This window comes from Neodiprion lecontei, chromosome 4 (assembly GCF_021901455.1).
Source record: "Neodiprion lecontei isolate iyNeoLeco1 chromosome 4, iyNeoLeco1.1, whole genome shotgun sequence".
NCBI lineage: Eukaryota > Metazoa > Arthropoda > Insecta > Hymenoptera > Diprionidae > Neodiprion > Neodiprion lecontei.
The window spans coordinates 25,740,709-25,762,793 of record NC_060263.1 but is presented as its reverse complement, the minus strand read 5'-3'; the positions used below and the strand labels follow the sequence as shown (position 1 = coordinate 25,762,793).

At 35.6% G+C, this 22,085-nt stretch overlaps 2 protein-coding genes across 4 annotated transcripts in view; one reads left to right on the top strand and one right to left on the bottom strand.

Annotated features, from left to right (window-relative positions):
• Nucleotides 1-22,085, bottom strand: part of LOC107222477 (DDB1- and CUL4-associated factor 7) — a 45,999-nt gene that overhangs the window by 20,244 nt on the left and 3,670 nt on the right. The window contains exon 4 of one of the 3 annotated variants that reach the window (XM_046739266.1): nt 16,506-21,272. The exons of the other annotated variants lie outside the window; for them this stretch is intronic. The gene's annotated coding sequence lies outside the window, so the exon portion shown is untranslated. Of the gene's footprint in view, nt 1-16,505; nt 21,273-22,085 lie in introns of those variants that run through there. 3 annotated transcript variants of the gene reach the window in all.
• LOC107222474 (transmembrane protein 205) lies at nt 418-16,795 on the top strand. Its single transcript, XM_015661856.2, has 4 exons — nt 418-1,005; nt 12,966-13,159; nt 13,351-13,514; nt 13,622-16,795. Exons 1-4 carry the CDS (start codon nt 692-694, stop codon nt 13,907-13,909), a joined length of 960 nt encoding a protein of 319 aa, XP_015517342.2. The 5' UTR covers nt 418-691; the 3' UTR covers nt 13,910-16,795.

The window sequence follows — 22,085 nt, the reverse complement described above, 5'->3', positions numbered from 1 at the left end:
TAACTCCTAGGACTTAAAAGTCTTTGCTGTACTACGCGCATGCGCATTCGCAGGCTCACTTTATCGTCATATAAACGGATACTTTGCGTACTGAAAACACGCAAAGAAACAAACGTAAAACATGCCCGCGTTATATAAATACGTTTATTTCGAACGGGATGAAGGAAGATCTTGAGATGTGTGATCAGGGTTGTATCGTATATAATTTTTTATCTCCTCGATTTTTCTACGATCCGCGGAATGCTCCACTCTGTTCTTTTTCAATAAAAATATTCTGCATTCGTACATTGTAGATATACAAGCAGTTCTTCTCGATCATAATCGGTCGGCTAGTACCAGCGGCCAGGTAAACGTGGGGATGAGTTGGGATGGTGGGGGAAGACTTGCAGTTGTAAGTATAAAACAACGGATAGGCCGTGAAGCCGAGCAATTCCCAGCTGCCGCTGTCGGTAGGTAAATCAGACATTTATGTCGACGAAATTGTCAAAATTTATTAAGAATCGTGAGACGTGAGTGTTTTCTCGTGTGTATTGTATATTCGAAATTTGGTGATTATATTTGGTTAACGTGCTTGCATAAATCTTCGATCATAAATCACAAATCGATTTTCATCGAAGATCTTGTAATAAAATAAAAAATACGAGTAAATTCACCATTCGATTCGCCGGCTGTAATAAACGATCAAATCAAAATGTGCATGAGAAAATTATTCGAGGATGAAGAAGTTGGCGGCGTCCTTCTAAAGACTAACAATAAGTCAAATCAACCCGAACATCAGGATCTCAACGAAGACAAGCTGACAAAGGCAAAAAATCGATACATCAAACAGCACGAAGAAATGCTACTTCGCGAGGCTGAGATTGCTCGACAAAATGAAAAATCTGAGGAAATTATTGTCCCAGTTATTCACACAGACGCACTCGCAAAATGCACTTTCTACTACAGCGTATTGATCAATCTTATCTCCAAGTCGTATTCAGCGTGGAAACACTCTCCAGCTTACAAGTGAGTTCGTTATTTTTTTTTTCGTTTTTCTTCTTTCTTTTAAGAATAATACTCGAATACTTTAGTTTTGATGATTTCGAGTCAGATGGTTAAGAATAAGTTGAAAATTTCGTCTGTAACTTCACCGTTTGTATCATATAGGTAGTTACGGATGTGGTTTCATTATTAGATAAAATCGTCACGAGACTAGCGGCCGTGAATTTTTACTTTTACATGCGTATATCCGTGCTAAAAAGATTTGTACATGGTCGTACGTACGTGTATCGATTTTGCCATACGGATCAAGCGGTTGAGAAAAAAACTCTTGATAATTAATACATGATCCGCTCTTATTGCTACAGTATGTTAGGCTTGAATGATGCGACGGATTGACGAACTCACGCAACCGTATCTCGTTGTTTGCAGCCACGTTCACAGCGGTGCAGCAGCTGCAATCACGTGTCATTTTTATTTACGTTAATCCGAAGTAATATCGCTCGCCGTAAACTCTTTGTAAAACATGTTAAGCGCAACAACGCGTCTCCAAATTCTTGTACAAACTATACAAAGACATAACGAAATTACAATTCCAGTGTCCTGTACACTGTTTATAGGATAACAGATCATGCTGAAAGACAAGCACTTCAATTTGTCAATCGGTGCTGTAAAGGGATGAACAAAATTTACGATAACTAATGCAGATTACGGTCACACTGCCATACTGCGAAATTTATGACGGCACCATGGTGAAATGAATAATACGCGCAGAATTCGAGTGCACAGAGATTATCGAGCTATTCAACGATAATCGTCGATAATAGATATCCTGCCTTATCTGAGATCAGTGTTCACGTTAATCCATATTATACAGTGTTAATATTCCCACTATACATTTTTTTTACCAGAGAATTTTACAGAGATTTTACAGAGAATTATATACACGTCGATAACGTATCAACGCAAATCTCGATTTCTTCACTGATTTTTTTCCATACGTATGCTATGCACATCTGATTTAGATATAAGTTACAATTAGGTTTCGAATTTATCATTGCTATTTACACGTTACGTTTCCCCTACGTAAAATAACGTGAAGTTAGGTGCACTAAAAATCGCAATGGTTCATAAATTCAAGCCTTTTTTGTACCCAACCATAATACAGGGTCATCTAACGTATAGGCTTCGCCGAAATCGATTAGACAGACACCTAAGAAGTCCTGCGGTTCTTCTGTAGTACAGATCAAAATAATACCGTCCGATTTGAACTCATATTTGGTACTATGATTAGACGTTTTTTTTTTTTTTTTTATTTTGCAGAGTATCGTTCGTACCGCGAGGTCCTTGTTAAATGTTATAACAAATTACGCCTCCGTCAATTCGTTCACATATGTAGTTATCGTCAGTGAGTTTAACCAGATTAGATAAGTATAAGGAGCCAACTCGATACTGATCGCTGACTCTTTAAGGTGCCAGCGATTGCAATCTACGTGTTCTTAATCTTGTGATCTGCAATATCTGGCAAGCCATAAGTACTTGGCGGAAATATAAATGCCATGGTTTGCTCAAGATACGAAATAAGTTTAGCAACATTTGAATAAGTTTGCAAATATGCTGTAGCTAAATTTATATGCTGGTATCCACAAAACTGTGACATGAATATTACGGTCGGCGTTTACACGAAAAGAAACTAAACTGATTTCGGGCATTGGTGACACGTCGTATCGCTGATTGATTATTTCCGTGTTGCGATATAGCGACCACTTATAAATTATATAACGTTATTTAGTTGTTGAATTCGTAAATATTGTTTTTGAAATTAAGCTGACTAGTGATAAAAGCGTAAATGTTTAACATACGTACGTGTAGTAGGATGGTCCTTAGGGGCTCGAGAAAATATTTTTTATGTCACCAACCAAGTAAATAACTGGAAGACTCTACAAAAGTGAAACTTGGGGTACCTATCTCAATTATAAATAGCGCCCGTGAGAAAGTTTTGTTTCTTTTTCGAAAAAAAAACTGTATTCTGGTAAATATACCGTTAATAGGGGAAAATTTTAAGCACTCCTGATGCGATATTATCCTGATATTTAGTTTCAAACTACGCCTGAGTGATATTTATTGAAGCTAAATGCGGCTGAAAGTGAATTCTGAATTCACAAGTGTGACTAGCGGTTATTCAACCTTTCAATTCGGTCGTCGTATTCTTCGTTATTACGTAATTTTGCCGACTGGCCCGCTATAATCTTTTTCATTGAAGAGATTCGAGACTGAGGAATCGCGTAGAGTCACTGTTCGCGTTAAAAGTGTGCAAATTTCTCGGAAACCTTCGCGTCCGATTCCGCCTCATTGCTTCGAGTGTTATACCGTGGGAGTTGACTCACAGATAATTCGCAATCTCAACATTACAATGTACTATAGAGCTAGAAACAAAAAATAACCTTGCTAAAATGATTACGCGCTTCGTTGTTGGAGATTAAATTAATTTCGCGAAGTTTACTGAAGAATTAAAAAATCAAATATCTACAAATGCACAAAATTTATGACGGCTATCAACGAATCATTATTTAAACTTAAACTTGGACCACAACCTGCTATCGAGTCTGGTTCAAAAAATACAAACAACAGCTGTAACTGAATAATATAAATCCTTGAAAACTCTTAAAAAAAAAAAAATACTATTTTCCTTACATTCCACACTAACTATGAGATGCTCTCCTTTTCAGTCTTCCAATTAATTGTAAGAGACGGACTGCTTTGAGTCTGTACGCTTGTATAAAAGGCTTGGAGAAAAAGTCCCGAGAGAAAAGTGCGTTAACTAAATTAAAGACAAAATGTATGGTTATACGCAAGAATTGCTCGCGTACTGATCGTCTGTTTGATGAAGTTCATCATTATGTATAAAAATATGTTTACATATTCGACTTAATAATCATCAGACACGCGTGACGTTGGAAATGAATGGTTGCGAACAGACGGTGGAGATCATTTTATGTAAACAGGTGTAATACGTACTTTAATGCAAGTCTGCGAGCAGGTTTATATCGCGAATACGACGGTTAGTATTATCGGCGACCCGTTACAATCCTGTGCAGTTTCATAAGTACTGGAAACTGTATTTATAGTACTGTAATAGTCAAGTACAACGAACTATTGATGATGATACATATGAGGCATTCTGTCTCGTCTCTACTAAGTTCGAAATCTCATATTTTTTGTTTTTTCCAAATTTTTTTGTGAGTGTAGTAGGACTTCGAAAACACCCACATCAATTTCTTTACATCTTTCTGAAAAATTCTATATGAGCAATGACTGTCGAAAGTCGTGAAAAATGCCCAAATTGTAAAATCTGAAATTTTTCAAATTGAAACAACGAAAATGCCACATTTTATGTATTTTCATAATTTTGCCCCAAGATCCATGAAGGCAAAGGAACTCCTTCTAGGTGTTTGAACATCTGGAACATTCTTTGTGTCACCAAAGCGTGGGAAGTGATATTTTTTATACTGATTTTTAAAAGTAAAATCGCAAATCTTTTTTCGTCAATAAAATCTAAATTTCAAATTCCCCCCGAAAAGTGAAGTAACTATTTTGTCGATTTTTTAGGACACTGAAAATTCCATAAATATTTCCTAAAGAATGTAAAACATTGGAACTTCACGGTTTAATTTAATTAGAATACGTAATAAAATGAAGCCTTTAATCTGTAACCCGGTTTTGCAGGCGAATAAAAATTGTACAGTTTAGACAATGTATTTTGACATTTCAGAGCTCCATAACTTGTTTTAAATTAAAGGTACCATTGCATTTACAAGTCGTGTGATTTGGAAGCGTAGTTTAGCCGTCATCGTGACAATTAAAACAGCAAACAAAAATATTTCGTCACTACAAACAAATCACCTAAAAAAAATTGATAAATTTCACTGTACATAAATAGATTTACGTTACATGTATTGTATAATTTTACACAGTTGCGTGACAGATATGAATTGATGAATTGATCAGAGGTGAAGCGGTACAAAGTCTGTAGTCGATTTTAGCGAATCTCACAATTGGAATTGATTGCTCGAATCTTACAACGTAATTGTTCTTAAAGCTGCAGCCTTGCGTGTGGAAAAATACGTTATAGATTGGAAATGAACTGGCGCTGCTTCTCCAGCTCGTGTCTAATAAAGCAAAGATAATCTAATAAATTTATATCGGAGTTGAAATCTTCTACTATAAGCTATAAAACTCAAAGCAAATACAGACTGTGTCAAAAAATGAAAGTTGAAAGGCTTCATTCTAAAACGTACAAAACTTGTCGTCCACACTAATTGAAGATGTTTCGTAATATTCTCTTTTTAACGAAATATTGAACAGTATTTTCGCTTCATCTAGTCACACGCACGTGACGGTGAACCACATAGTCAAAGATTTGACGTCTTGCCAAGACTTGAATCGCAATATTTATACACGTATCCTGGCAGTGAGGTGATACTCCAATTTACATCAGTTTTTTTATTTTTATTTATTTTTTTTATTTACTCCATCGCAAAACGTAAATCCATCAAGAATCTATTCACAGTCCTAATGTGCAGAACTTACGTAAGTCGTTGTCCTTCGGTATCGAAAAATTAAAGAGATTAATCTTCGAATTGTCCAAAAGTAGATTTATTTTCAAACTTTAGCCAAATTTTCAACTCTCTTTAATTCATGGAAAATCAAACACCTTTTGAACAGATTCTAATTAACGCACAGTTTAGGTATATCATATAATATAAAAGAATATTTTTCAAAACTTGGCTAAAGTGTCAAGAGATTTAAAATTGACGATACTTCGAACAAAAACCATAGACAAACGATAAGACGATGACGTAAGACGAAATTTATAAAGTGGAAACACATATCAGTATCCCGGTTTTTCTAACTTCCCGCTTTCTCTGTTTACTCAGAGAAGAGGGAAAGTTGTTACAATCATCCCGAAAATGAAAACTTGTGTTTTCACTTACAGATCTCACCGCTTTTAGGCCTAAAGAATAACGTCCGATAATTTTTCGATTGACGTCTTTTTGTGCGCGATCAGTATTCTATCCGTCGACAGCTGGAGACTGAAAGAGGAATTTTATTGGTATAATGGTAATTAATCGATAAGGTTCTTCCTTACTTAAAACTTATCAGATTTCTAATGGAAGTTTTCGTCAGCGCCTCGATCGGTAAAAGAGTCATTGGCCCGCCGGATCATAAAGTTGGGTGTATTGATAAGTAAAGAATATGTTTTCGACGACGGGCGGCGGGGCTTATATTTGACAATGAGGCAAACGTGAATTATACGGGCGAAAAATGTCTCGAGTGACGGCGAGACGGGAACGTGCGATCCTGCACGTTGGCCATCGATGATAAGTGACTAGACGTAAGCAATCGTGGGTTAGGTTCGATACAGGCACCTACACCAATTCCTACAAAGGCACGCACACAAAGATCCGTCTCTCTGCCCCTAGAATCAAGCGCAAACGAACCGGTTGCGCGGCTTCACAATATGCAGCAGAAAAGACGTCCCACATACTTAACCCTCATATTAAACCGAATCATTCGTAGCCCTTGGGATTGCTTTCGGCGTTCCAACTCGCCATGGGACTCGTTAAGATAACACGTGTATTCCCAGACGACCGACACGAACTTTAGCCACAATTTCAGCCTGCTGTCGTAAATTTCGGCCAATTGATCTTTTTGCATCGTAATTTGCTCGTTGCACGTACAACGGTGCTTTATGCAGTTCGCAGTCGTATCCTACGTATAAATACCGCGACTATCGAATTGAGCCGTGACCTCGTGTTTCGCCTTTTTTCGTTCACTGACATTCGCTTGCCACGTCATCTGACTGATCACTGATCTCGGTACCCGGTATACGATCGCATTAGAAATGGAATAAAAACAGCACGACTCACGATCGGTGTTACATATCCTGCTTGCCATATCCGTGCCAGTGGTTTCACGTCTACCGGGTTCCTTAAATTCGGTAGACACAGTCTGATGGGGGTAAAGACAAGGCAGAACCTGTACCGTAAGTTACTTTAAAAGTAACTTATTTCTATCGCGTATTTCACCTTACGCTGACGCAATGCCGGAAAATGAAATCTCAACAGCTTGTACAATATGTTCTCCCCCTTAATATTTGCAAAAATGAGCTGCGAAATGATCAGCTGATCGCGCACTTTCGACTCTTTCGACTTCATCCACATTTTAGCACCCGCCATCCCCTTTTCTTTTTGCAATACTTGTCCACCCGTACAATTGATCTTTGAGCGGAGGGGGTAAATATTTGGGAATCGATAAGTATTTATCGATTACTTGGCACAAAATTACTCCTTTGGCAAAAACGGGTGGGGTTAAATCAACATGGCCGTTATCAGACAGTCAGCTTGTAGTTTAAATTCAGCTCATGATTAAATATCATTGTTTCGCCTCTGTACCGAGTTTCGAACCTCGCTAAATATCAAATATCACTTAACGCAAAACAAGATGATAGTTGGAGCAGATGAAGTATAATTTCGCCTTAAATTGGTTTTTATTAACCGTGTATTCAGTCCAAGAGAATCACCTGCACGTGTTTAAATGTGTTGGGAAAAACGGGTATGGTTGGCTCTTACGAGTCCCCCGATAGAACTACCGTTGTTGAAAGTATACCTGCAAAGGGTCAGTTTTCATACCTCGAACTCCACTTCACTGGGTCATGACTTTTCTCGATCGGCCCTGTCACGTGATCTGTAAAGAGTCCATTTTAAAAATGGGAATTGAACATTTAGTTTGAATTCCTGTCACCAAACAGTGCATCGCTTCGCGAGCACCGTGATTTTGTAAATTTGGAATATATTGTACGCCAAGCGATGGACAAAGTGTCGATATTCTGTACATTCCTGCACGTCTATCAACGACATTTCAGATCGATCCGCGGGAACGGATACCGTAGGGTCAATCGCCCCCTGCAAACAGCGGAGCATTTCAATTACGCAACTGACCTATTTGTGGTGACTAATTTAGAAAATGTGCGTACGTGACTGATTCGCTGCACTCGTGTACGGCGATTCTGTACAACTATAGTTGCAGTCTCTGCGTATAACAGCTGTTGGCTTATCCAAGTATAATCTATACACGTGTAGCCGTCCGAGTTCAAGACCATTCGCTGTATCTATAACTGATCGCGAGGTCATATGACACGTAAAGGTGCGAGCGATTATTTCACGTCTTCACACTTACGTGCGAACTACGTAAGCATGCTCTACCAAGTTCAAGCCTGGAACGAGTCAATGAGCTTTGAGTATTATTTGCATGCACGCAAATTCGTTGGAAAAAAAAATTTCTCTTCATCTACCAGGTAACGACGCAGTGAATCACGGCTGTATCAGCCTTAATGTGACACCACCATCATCCGTTAGTTCGTTTGGTTAATTTCAAAGGAATTACCTACTACGTGCACATCACGCTCTTTACGGTATAATCCTATGTATGGTGCATTCTCCGTCGGCTCATAATTGCCTACCACGTACGTTTTTTTTTTTTTTTTTCGTCGACTCCGTGGAATTTTTTGAAGCTTTACGAATTATTATAATACGGGTTGAATATTCTTTTTGTCGATACTTGTCAAATGTTTCAATCCAACTGTTTAGGAAACGCTCGATTCTTTTCGAGTAAACGTACGTTGTAGAATATTCGTTTCAGAAGAAATGTATCGGTAATATGTAAAGGTATCAATTAATTTCTGTGAAGTTCCAACGAATTTCTTGTCTTACGTATACTACACGTCACGTGCACGTATATTAATCTATACTGCGTTGATATTTTAAACGTATAAATATGAAGTAGGAAACAAATGTTTCATCCGTTATAAGTAGCAATTTTTTTCTCTGTAAATAGGAACAGTGTAGATGTAAATAGTTTGGATAGCAATTTACGATAGCTGATATGTATACGTATTTTTCGATTTAAAATTAAACGCTGAGTAACAAATATAGTAACGATCCGGTTAAATATTGATTCTCTAGGTGTCAATGAAATATCTAATTGATCCACCCTAACAGAAGGATACGTGATGGTATTTTTTTCGGTATACATGTAGACTCAAAATTAAATGAATCAACCTTTAATCTAATGACAAATACCAATGATCAAAGAGGTAATTTTAAAATAAGGTTTCGCAGAAATGCAATGATTCTTCGGTATTATCAGCTATCATAATTGATCACACCTTTCCGATTTCGGTCTCTCAGTTTACGACTCTACCAAAATCGCGGCGACGGTTCATCATATCTTTCGTTGAACGATATCGAATATCACGGAATATGTGTAACAACATCGTATCAGTGAATCACAATAACGCGACTTAAAATTCGCATGCAAGATGCGATAGAAACGACATGTATTCAATTCTCTGCTATTTGCTGTCCGAAGTAAACAACGATATTATCTGAATCATTGAATAACAAAATGATAGGGTAACCAACCAAATCAACGACTGCCGTCGGCTGAGTAAAAGGCCAAGTTATGTCAACTAGGTATTTCAAGTTCCAATCGTACGTATTATTTATACTGGATAGTTCTCTATCCCGTGACGTATATTACCCAAGATATGGGTCACTCGACAATAACGTCGAAAAGGTTTCGTCACATCAGTGCCACGATTGATTTAAAGTTTCTCATTTTATTGTGACACCACCATGGTTGATGAAATAACTTTCTATTCGATTTGCAAGGTATGCTACTCTGTTCTGATTATAATGAGATGTGTATACGTTCTTAGAGGTCTACATGCATTCAACAAAAAGCGTCTCGCCTCGAATTTACTACTCGAGAATTCCACGAAGGAACAACCGTAAAATTAACGAGTTCGTGCAAACGTCCGATTCTGAAACTTCTTTTGGCTTTACGGACCACCCAAGTGAACATCAGCTATACATATAGTATACTCTGTATGGGTATACCGATTTATAGGCAGAAATATGCGCCATGAGGTAGAGAAGCAATTTACGCGTGAAGAAACTATTACTACATTCATATGCATCAATCCCGCATTATTCACAACCATTTGATAACACATTTCCATCCATAGTGTAACTGAAATATGTTTTCGATACTAGTGCGCAAAGGTGGCAATGCCCGCACAAACGTGACGGCGCAGTCTCAAAATCAGTTTGTGAGGTTCATTCTACTTTCTTAGTTAAACAAGACTTTTAACGTCAATTTATTGTTGCACAAGCAATCAATTTTCGCAACAGTTACAAGAAAATATAGTAACGGTGATCGTAATGAGGAAGAATAGTAACGGATACTAGACTTTCCGGTAACAGCTAGAAAACTAATTTTCATTTTCTATCCCGAACTATATTTTTCGATTGTGGTAAAAAATGAAAATAGTTAAGGACGGAGCGGTAACCGGAACTAAAAATTTCACTCAGTGAGTAAATGCACAATCCGGTTTAGGTCTATCAACTGCAGTTTACAATATCATTTCTCTACACATTTTGTAACAAGTAAGATAACTGATAAAATTTGAAAGCTGGTTATGTGTGATAAAAAAAAAAAAACAACGAGTCAATCTATATTTAATCATTTAAAGGCACATATGATACTATTTTAAAAATCAGGCAAATATTAAACTCGGAAAGCACTTCCGTGGTAGATGACGCGATCAATTATAATTACAAAGTACATTACGTAATGTAAATCTGATTTGAATTCAAGTATTCTAGAAGGTAATCTTATAATTTTCTTCATGTTACCCGGATGCGTCAACTGCGTATGACAGAGTTCGTCGAACGGTGCGAGTTATTTTTAACAATATAGTATACATAGATATATAACCCATGCCCATTATCGGAAGAGAGTAATTGATAAGTTATACAAAATGTCACGGATATGAAAGCATAGATATAGGTAAGATAGAAAGACTATTTCCTAACTTCGAGATCATTGCTTTTAAATATACGATACGAATGGCCTTTTATTCACCTGGGCTAAATAACTATCGGTTCTAAATACGCTTGACCGAGACTATTCATCATTTGGTTTGCTAAAGACTGTATACCATAAAAGAAAGAATGTTTAATCAGACCGAGAATAAAGGTTCCCGTCCGTGACAGTAACCGCATATACACTGAAAATCCCAATTCTCCGACTACAACTGTTACGGAAATAATAGAATCCGTTTGACGGACAGTACGAAAGACCGATATTTCGCTAAAAATTTAAATACTTAATATAAAAATACGTCGAATTACCCAAAAAAAAAATTACGATGCGTCATTTCTTTTCAGTTAAGTGCTGAAAAGTAAAAAATACGCACCTATGTATACCACTACAATATGGGTCGAATGTTTGCTTTGAAAATAGAAAATTATACGATAATTTTCATTAGTTAACGGTGACAACTATTAGTTGAAAAGCAAGAATGACTAAATAAAATAGTATAACGTTCGTAACTGGTAACGGCGCAGTTAATTATTGTCAGCTGTGCCAAAATATCCAAGGTGTGCCACAAACAACGAGAATATGTGACAAGTTGAAGTTGACAAATTATGAAAAAGATCTACATTGAACTATCTTCGCACATAGTCTGTTTATAACGTACATTATGTTATAATATTAGATCACATAAAGCACGGGACTAAATCTGTACATAATAAATGCGGCTTACTATTATACTGTAATATACAACCTAGTAGCAGTCACGTTTTCAAATCTTGAATTGGTGCGCTTCATCACTTGATTATATTTTCTTTTTATTTTAATTCTCACGTTCATTTCACCGCGTATTGTTTATATCATTACGGGAAATAAAATCAGTACTCTGAAACGGCACTGTTTGATGGAATTGATTCAATAATTATAATAAAAACTATATTGGCCATCAAATCCTAGAACCACTTGGGTGAATTATACGATGTTGCAGATTAATGTTACGCCTTGGTTGCGACATGTTTTAACTAATTAAGTTATCATTGCAAGTGACAAGACGGAAACAATGCATCCTCACGTAAAAGAATGATCATATCTTTGATCGTATCTATCTTCTTGTCGACTAAAATTCAATAAGTTACTCGTGTGCCAAAAAATTATAATACGGTTTACGATGTTACATTATTATCTGCCGACTTTGATGGAAGTAATATGTTTGATTATCGGCCTCGTCTTGTGATAAATAATGGTCACCCATGTTTGCTTTCGAAGGAAGGGAAATACCCAGAATTTTTTAGACCATAATTCATCCTTCGGTTCGTAATGTAAATTCCGATTTCCTGAGGCGCGATCATTGATCTTAAATAAATTCTGTAGTCAGTCTCTATCGACCGAAATGTAGTCTGTTGGAATTGCGGGAAATACTATGAAACGATGATAAAGATGAAATAAATTGAATCGGTGACTCGCGAGGAATAAGTTTTAGCTGGCACCTGAAATTTTCTGAAATCCAAACTTAATTACTTTTGGTGCATCGTGAAGTCTGGGCATATATCATTTAATTTACTGGTAATGATTAAGTGTAAGCCAGTAATTGTGACGCAACTTTGACGCGATCCATAGTCGAAAATAGTAGGTGCCTAAAAATGTTTTTGCTTCAGACGACGATAACGTTAGAAAATATATTCGTGTAATTCAATTATTCACTGCAGGAATAGATCCTCTGGCGTTCTTATCGCATCAATCAAAAACATCTTTCGACACTTGTTCGTATACGGCATTTCATGTAGAATCTCACTATCTGCAGTAGCATTTTCACGTCAGCGATGCTTAGGCTGTGATAAGTGACATTTTACTCTTAAATATATACGATAACGCTTTTATAATTGTACACCTAATTATCCGAACATGGTTTACGATTAATACGAATATAGTAGCACTGTCCTTCTGGTAGTATGTAATTCAATACAATGTGTCCGTGCGCCAGCAATTAAGATTAAGTAATTCAGGTCTGAGAAAGCTATGAATAAACAAGTTTCTCTCTTATTTTGCAGAATACTTTTCTACACGACGCAGCCAGCTCACGTAATAATGATTGCTGCCGTTCTTTGCGTGACTTCGGCTATGGTACCATCCACGGAACGTACCAACATAGCCGGTCAGCCACATTCCCGCACAGCTTCCTTTATTTATCTTACTTCTTTCGTAATCCACTTTGGCGCACAGATATGGATGACTTTCGTATCAGGTAATAAAATTTTATGATAAATTTATGTGCAGATACTTTTCTTTACCTACTTGCGGAAAAAGCGACGAGTCCATTTGTGTGGGTACACTGTTAAATGTTCGGGACCCAATTCCGGATAAATTGAACTTTTCAATTATACCGAATATATAACACATCCATTTGTTCTAATTACTTCGTACTCATTGCTACAGGCTTGACGTTATACTTCGCACTGCCAAGACATTCGTTTGGAGAAGTTCAGCGCGTCTTGTTCCCGCGGTACTTCAGCCTAAACGCTTGCCTCAGCCTAATAACGCTCCTGATATTCGTGAAACATCATCCTATGAATACCTGGGACACAGAAATAGCAATTCAGGTATTTATTTTTCGATAAACATAATGCTTTGCTATTGCCACAGACGTGTTGTACGTACATACATATGTAAAGGTTGGTAACGAACAACTTTTCGTGGTCCGTTGCAGGTCTTTGGAATGTCGGGTGCATTCTTCTTGGAGCTGTTGATACGTTTGTACCTTACTCCACCGCTGTTACGCCTGATCATACAAAAGAATGCGTTGGAGCGTGCAGCAGGAGTGGGCACTGAAATTGGCCGCCACAATCCAGGACCACTGAAGCACTGCCCTCACTATTTGATTATTCATCGTGCTTTTCGTCGCGTTCACGTAACCATTGCCATGGGGAACATGGTTACTATGGCGTGCACGGTATTACATCTTCATTATATATCTAGCAAATTATGCGTTTTGTAAATTAGATACGAAACCATGTAGAGAAGGAAGGTATAATTCAGTAGAATTTGTCAGGCGTGTCGCTCACTAGTATAGTGTAAACTATCTCACATATCACGTCTGTATTGACAGCTAGGAGTGATGGTCACAACTCTATCCCATGTATTGGATGTAGATACGATGTACATACGCAAGTATGACAGCATTAAGACTGACAGTAAAAAAGCTCATTTAATCATTTCGGTAGAGTCAAGATTGAGGCTTTGATCTCAATATGTAAGTGAATTAGTTTGGATGAAAATGACGAATAATAATTTCGTTTAATTATTTCACTTTTGATTCGTATTTGCGTTAGCAGTCATCGATATAGTACATTGTATAGGTAAAATTTAATTAGAAAAACATAAGAAAAATTTCTGCAACACTCCATACAGTTATGACCGTGGATTTGAATTGCAGTACATCCAATTGTTGTGTAAAGTCTAGGTTTATTCTATCGTTATAGAATACGTCATTAGACACACATACACGTAATTCTTGTCATCTTTATTTTGCTTCGTAAATCAGCGACTCGTTATTCGTTTATGATTTCGATCTCTGAGGGGGTACTTTTGGGAACTAAAGTCTTATTTGAGCAAACGTAACACATCGTGCATTAAGCATTGCAGTGGGAACAAATTTTATCCAAACTGGATTACTTGCATACTTGACCAGCTTTCGCTACGATCACATCAGTCCGACAGCTTTAATTATACTGTGGACAGGTTGTGTGAATTCGAAAATTTGCCGTATTGTAATGAATTTCCAGTAGGTCGTTTGAATATCTTATTGCGGGTCAGGAATAAAACCCGAAATTAGACTTACTGAGAAAGTGATCAAGAAAGGGAAAAAATTAAAAATATGTGCAACTCCGATTCATGTCATAAGCAATAAGCATAGTTTGGATGAATTGAATTTAATCACATTTATCTTGCATGTTTGTTGAACAATATATGATGAGTTATTGACCTACGGTACCAAAATAAAGATGGCGTCATTTTCATAGACACAGTTAAACGAAGATGAAAAGGATGCAATTCGGCGGAATGAATAATCATACACGTAATTATTATGCCTGAGCTCATTAATTGGCAGTTAAAGACAGCGAAGAATGTGTGAAATGTTTATCATACCATCCGTCTTTAGGATACTCTAATTCTCAAAAGGAGGTGTCTCATACCGAAGCATACAGGGGCATATTCATCTTTCTCAGTTACAACGCTCGTTCATGAAAACTAACCCATTGAGATCATGCAACTACAGTCAGTCTTTACTAATCGAGGAACAATGTCATTTATTTTTACTATTATCAGAGCCTACGCACCACTGACGCGAAACTGCCACATATAGCGCAATTTCACGTGCAACGCGAAACAAAAATATCCAATAAATTTTTTCTCCGTTACATGATAATAACGCCAAAAAATGCATTTCTGCAATTAGTGGTTATTCAATAAAAGGAATATGACTCCTGGCATTATTTTTACATGATACAAATTTTTTTCCGGTACTTATGTTCGGGTTTACACCTAGAATTGTACTGACAACGATGCATAGGCTCTGGTAAATTAATAACTGACATCATTTATATTTCACTCTGTAACAGCAAAGACTGATTACAGCATAGTTGTAACGTATAGAACTGTAAAGAGGGGGCGTGATTGTTGTTTGGAAAAGTATATTAGTTTATTTAAATATCGAAATAGGTCGCACTAAGGCCAGGATAAGACACCCTCTTCACAGTCCAATAATCTCAGAATCTTAGATTATTCCTACATAGGGGCAGACGCAACGTGCTTTTGAAAACATGTCGTACCTGTGACAAATCCGAAAAATAAGCCAGCAAATTTAAATTGACGTGACTGTAACGCAGCACACCGTTTCCCGTAATTTTCATTTTTCAAGTCACTATTAATCGAATTTTCGACACTTGATGGATCAAGGTGTTGCTTCTTCTACAATAAGGGGTAATCCATCCCGGAATACCGGATACACTAAAGTCTATACCAAAGGTTATCAAACATTACGATATACTTGCCAATACCTGACTGATATGTGTGTTTGCGTTTTCATGAATGCGGCGTTATCCGCGAAGTACAATGCAGTATAGACTGGTTAGATTTTTGCAATTCGTGCAATTTGCTGCTAGCAGTTCGGTAAAATAACCGCATTTCCGCCTACAATAAATTCATACCGTTAATAGTTAACGGAACGATTGTTAACTCAAATCTGTACTTCACGTGTACGCGTTTAAACCTTACACAACTGCATGTACGTATCTAAATACCATACTACGATTGAAATGTCACGAGCTTGATACAATCTCATATGATGTTTCAAGATAAAGAATCATATGTGTACAATAATGTCATAAGTTATTTTATCGAATTTAAATATTATACAAAAACTACTCTGCATCAGAGTAAGTGGTATTTACTGAACTAATGATACCTACTCAAAGTTTGTAGACCTTCAAAGTGAATGAAATTATTCTATGTAATAATTACCACTGCTACCATTTCTATAATTACTTACTACAAATAGGACGAATGTGACGTCACGATTTTTTCAAAACCAAAAAGTTCGAAAATCAGCCTATTTCAGAGATTTACTCAGTATGCCTTGTGAGTGACTAGATTAATAATTAATGTTCACGTTGTGCTGATTATATATAACAAATTTATGGAGGAAGAAATCGTTAGGTGTTGCGACGTCACCCTATGCCTAAATTATCCTATCAGACTGACATCTTTAATTTATAATCATGTAGCAATAATTTCATTGATGTAAATATGACACTTTTATTTTCATAAAATAGATTAAATCATGGGCGACTTCACTTGAAAATATAATCACTGCTTTTTCTAATGTGTTGTAAATTTTATTCCTGTCCCTTTCCCTTTCACTATATTCAATTCATTTGAATATATATGGATAATATACGTTACACAGAAATTAAGTAAAATGCTTCAGGCCCAAAGTGGGACTAAATAACGTTATTATGTTTAAGAGTGTATTGAATTGTTATTGTCGAATATGGGTATAAGAACTTACATATCTTTATAAGAATAAAAAAAACTAATCGTAAGGTATCCAGTTGTTGTTCAAACTAAAATTTTACCTCAAATTCTTTGCTTCTACTCATTACGCGTTTGCAGTTCAGTAAAAAAAGAAAATCAAAATTATAACTTTGAAACTCCTCCAAAAATTTGCCTCGTAAAAAGGAACTTCGCTACAAATATCATGCATTTTAAACAGGAATTTCATTTGAATTTGCTCATTTAAATCAAAATTTATATATTTCGAATGATTTGAATTTGAAATAAAAAAAATGTAGTCATTCAAACCTTGGAGAACAACACAATATAACTTTGATACATTGATATTTGCAATGTACATTAAGGAGTAACAGCACTCTAGGATTTTGAAAATATCTTAGGGCCTGAAAACAATATCCAGTACGTGGTATAGTGAAAAACTTTTTTTTAAAGGTTCAATTCTCGATTTTGACACAGTGCCTCCGAACGCGCGCTGAGTGCTCGTAAAACTTTTAAAAGTATTTTTCTCGAAAACACCGGATCTCCATGATCGACATTGATGATTTTAACATATCATATCTTCTATCCAAATTTTTAGCATAAAATTATAAACATTCATATAGTTGTGATTTTTGGAAACAAAAATTTCTGTCAACTTCTTATAATTGAAAAATATTCTTCCATGTTTGATATACATTTCAGAATTTGCCTACAGATTTGGACAGTTTGTCTCTTAACTAGGGCTAATCGAAAATTGCGTAGGCTCACGGTGATCAAGTATCACAATCATTCGAAAAAGAAAGCGTGTTCTCCTAGGGTGACCGTTTTTTGTGTTGAGACTTCAACAATGGGTAGGTTTTATTTACCAATTGACCGATCATATAAGTCTCAGTTCTTCAGTTTTCGAAAGACGGCAAATAAAACACACCCCTTATATGTTAAGAATGATATTGCACGATTATTGGTATACAAAACTTTATTAAATACATATAATTTTCTGAATTCATCAATTGAAAACAACAATGTCTAGGATATAAGGATTGAATGATATGGCAGTCATTAAATCCCAGTATAAATGACAGATACTTAAAACGAGTGTCATCTTGCTCTTGGTAACTTTTATCATTGAAATTTATTATCAAATTAAACTACTGGTGTTTTCAATTAAATCAATTCGGTATCTATGTAATAGTGCTTATAATGATTATCTCATCACTTCTATCATCTATTTATAAATAAAATGGTTTGACCTAGAGATTATGCTCTAATATGAAGATACAAGTATAGAAAATTAACAACTAAAGTTCACTTTTAACGAAATATAAACCGACGTATCACAGGTATAACAGAAGATGCTGTCTCGAATTACGATTAGGAAAATGCTGTTCCAAAATATATTTGAAAAAGATGCTACCGCAAAAGTGAATTGATTCTTTCCGCAAATAAATTCGGCAGCACTACAGTGCGGTCAATATCAATTAAAAAAACTTGCATATACGGTAAAACTTTGCCTTGATTCGAATCTACGATAATTCATATTTTTGTTAAGTTTTCAGGTGTCTTAGGTCCAAGCTGAAATTACTTTATGTTCTTACAATCGTGAAAACATTAGATAGTCTTAAATAAAGGTGATCCGAAGCATTTTTTGGATCCACTTGGACAACACAAACGGCATATGCATTAAAGACCAAGTATATCCTTAAATTTGTTTTTTTTTTAACACCTGCGTGGGAAGTTCTACTTCCCCTACACTTCGAAAACCGTTAGGTAATGTTGAAAATTGTTGGGTAACGTTCATTACGATACAATTTTCTGTTAGGTACCGTTCATTGCCCAACAGTTCGGGAAATGTTGGGGAATCGGCCGCCTCGCGTTTACAGGTGTTATAAAAAATATAATACGATACGCGTGCACGTGTGTCACGCTCGTCTCGCTCGGCAGACAAACTACACTCGTGCAAAAATGACATACTTCGCGCACTCGTATCGTAACGTGCATTCTGCGCTACCTCCGTCAACCACTCGACTAATTTGTAGTTTTTGACAGGAACTAGCACGAAAAATAGTATTTGATTCGTCTGAGGTTCTTAACACTCGTCAGGAAATCTCGATTTTATGCGCACCCACCACGAAAATAACAGTTTGATGATGAGTATTTTTAATGCATGAGCATCGTTAGTTACCCAAATTTGTATTCTCAAAACGGAAAAAAAATAATGTCAACATTTTGGTGTAAATACTAGTGATAATCATTGTTATTAATTTAAACGAGATCAAGTTAATTTTACGATCAGAACTTTGAACTAAGATGTTCTGATACATCTTGAAGAATATCTTCGACTTTTTTCATGATTTTCATTTCTTCTAAAGAACACCGGAATTTGCATTAGGAAAATCTCTAATTTTCTGAGAAAAAGCGTCATTTTATTCCATGCGGATAGTTTTAAACCCTGAAAAATTAACTTATTGAATAACAAACCACGCGTCTCTAGATTCCGGAAAACGAAAGCTTTCATTTATTTCGTCCCTTCAAGATTTGCATTTCTTTCAGTAAAAATAATTTTTCTATTTTTTTTTTTTTTTTTTCTTTTCAAGAGTTACCTATAGTTTCAAAAGACAATTGATCTAAGGTCAAACTGGTATACGTAGAAATAAAGAATAATTTCTTTGTCAAAAGCCAGTTGAGTTATGGCGCAAATATTTTGTAGATCATCATCCCATACCTCATAGAATAAGGTATGAGATCAGCAGACAAATCAAATTTCACAAGATTTTTAATTAACATTCAGTTCGCTGTGATAGCATCATTTCAAACATATTTTGACGTAGCGTCTTTGCCAGTCACAATTTGAGATAGCGTCTTTTGCATTCATAATTTGATATAGCGTCTGTTTCAGTCAAAATTTAAGACGTCCTTTCCAATCCCATTCTAAGATAGCATCGCTTCTACGCGAAATTGAAGATACTATCATTTCCAGTAGCATTCTGAGACAGCATCTGTTCCGAATATATTTTGAGATAGCATGTAATGCCTCTGATACGTTAAAACGACCCTGAATATATGCAATAACGCACTCTGCTGAGTCCATAGATCCGATGTACATCTATAATTGTCTCGTGACAATTTTAGTTTCAAATTCAAAGCAAAGAAAATATATCTCACTTGCATATGCATAATTTGGAATGAACAATAAATAAGAAATTAATTCAATTGTTTAAAATTATTCTGTAGATCATCAGCTATTGTATTTAACTTAAATCTTACTCATAGGTATACGAATTCATAGGTATACAATAGAGGACAGCCAACTTTGTATAGGGGTCACACTTGCATTGGAAACATTTTACGAACCTGGGGTAAAAATTCCTATTTGTCTGTAACTTACTTAAAGTTCATCCAATTTTGGATCGCTACTGCTTTTCCTTCACAAGAATAACTTGTGAATAACATATAGAATAACTAAAATTTCAATGACAAGTTAGAAGAATATTTTCTAGGTAACGGTACGAAACTTCATACACTTTCATATCTCGATCCACGCTAAGAGTGATGGAAATTAGAAACGAAAATTACTCGACTTACTACACTACCAAGCACGCTGCCTCATCAGGATGATAAATATTCTGAACGTTCCATAGTTTCAGCTCTTAAAAGTTATGTGTTGATTTTCGACCGCCGATACCGTTGAACTATTATATATTCAAATGTCTTTTTTGAGTCCCTTTTGATGTTCTCTGACAATCGTTCTTTCTGATGTAATTATTTAAAAATAACAGTACGGTAAACTATAAAAATTTTGTAACAGAATATTTTATATTTCGTATGAGACATAAAATTTAATCATACCGAAAACTGACGCTAATAAAATCAGAAGGAATTTCGATTTTTATGTAATAAATAATTCGATTATTGATTAACTGCTGCTAATTGCCTGCACGAAAAAAAATTAGAAACCAGTTTACCAAACTATTGTACCTGGATTACAGGTGATAAAATATTAAATAAACCCCATAAATTACCATAAGATGAAACAGCCTCAAACTCAAATCTACTTTCAAAAGCGCTCAATTGAAATCCATATCAACTATACTATACTGTTGCTGTGCAGGGATTCATATCTGTTAATTATTAAATATAGCATGTACAAATTATATAGTCAATTCAACGTTGATAATTCGTTAAGAATTCGTTAAGCAGCTAGAAAGCCGAAAATTTAGTCGTACACTTCATGCACAAAAGAAGCAACGAATTTAAACAGAATATTTTTTGCAATAAAATTTGAATAAAACTCTAGACCATTATACCCACTGAAACAAACAAATAGAATTAATCATGCTATAACGAATTTTTGAAAGCTACATCGGCGAAAGATACTTACGTACAAAAAGATAATTTGATTGATATAAAAGTATCACAAGACTGTAATAATGAATATCCCAAATTAGCATCATATTATTTCGCATTTATTATGACGATTAGGTTGAGATATAAAAAGAAAGGATACTGTTACAGGTAGTCTGTGATACAGAGTGTGGATTACCAAATTGTAGGATTTTTCCAGATATTCCAAGTCGATGTTCAGTAAAATTTCAAGTCATTTTTAATGCATAAAAATCTGTCTTCACAATAAGTTTGAAAGAAAGGCTCGTAAAAGTTTCATTAGGAATAATTTTCGTGCAGGAAACGTTTATCTGGTGTTCCAAGCGTTTATAACCCTATCACTCAATACAGATAAATAAAATAATATACACACAGAAACCGGACTTGTTGATTTTATCAGATATGACGAATGAGGAGGGATTTCATTCGGCTTTAATAAATGCAGTATATATAAAAAAAAATATTGCAAACGATCTGTTCTTTTTTGCGAACCCAATTATAAAATGGATAACCATTATTAAAAACAATATAGAGAAATGGAAACAACATTGAAATGTTTTCATTGTAATGAACTTTTGGTTTCAACTATGTTCTTCAAATTAACACAGATTTTTGTGCAATATTATGCAATGAATAGGAGGCCTTTATGTAAGTTTTTCCTTTATAAATTAAAGGAAGTGTTGTCCCTGACTGATGCAGACATTCTTTTTATTTTATCAATAAACTATGGTTTTCGGATA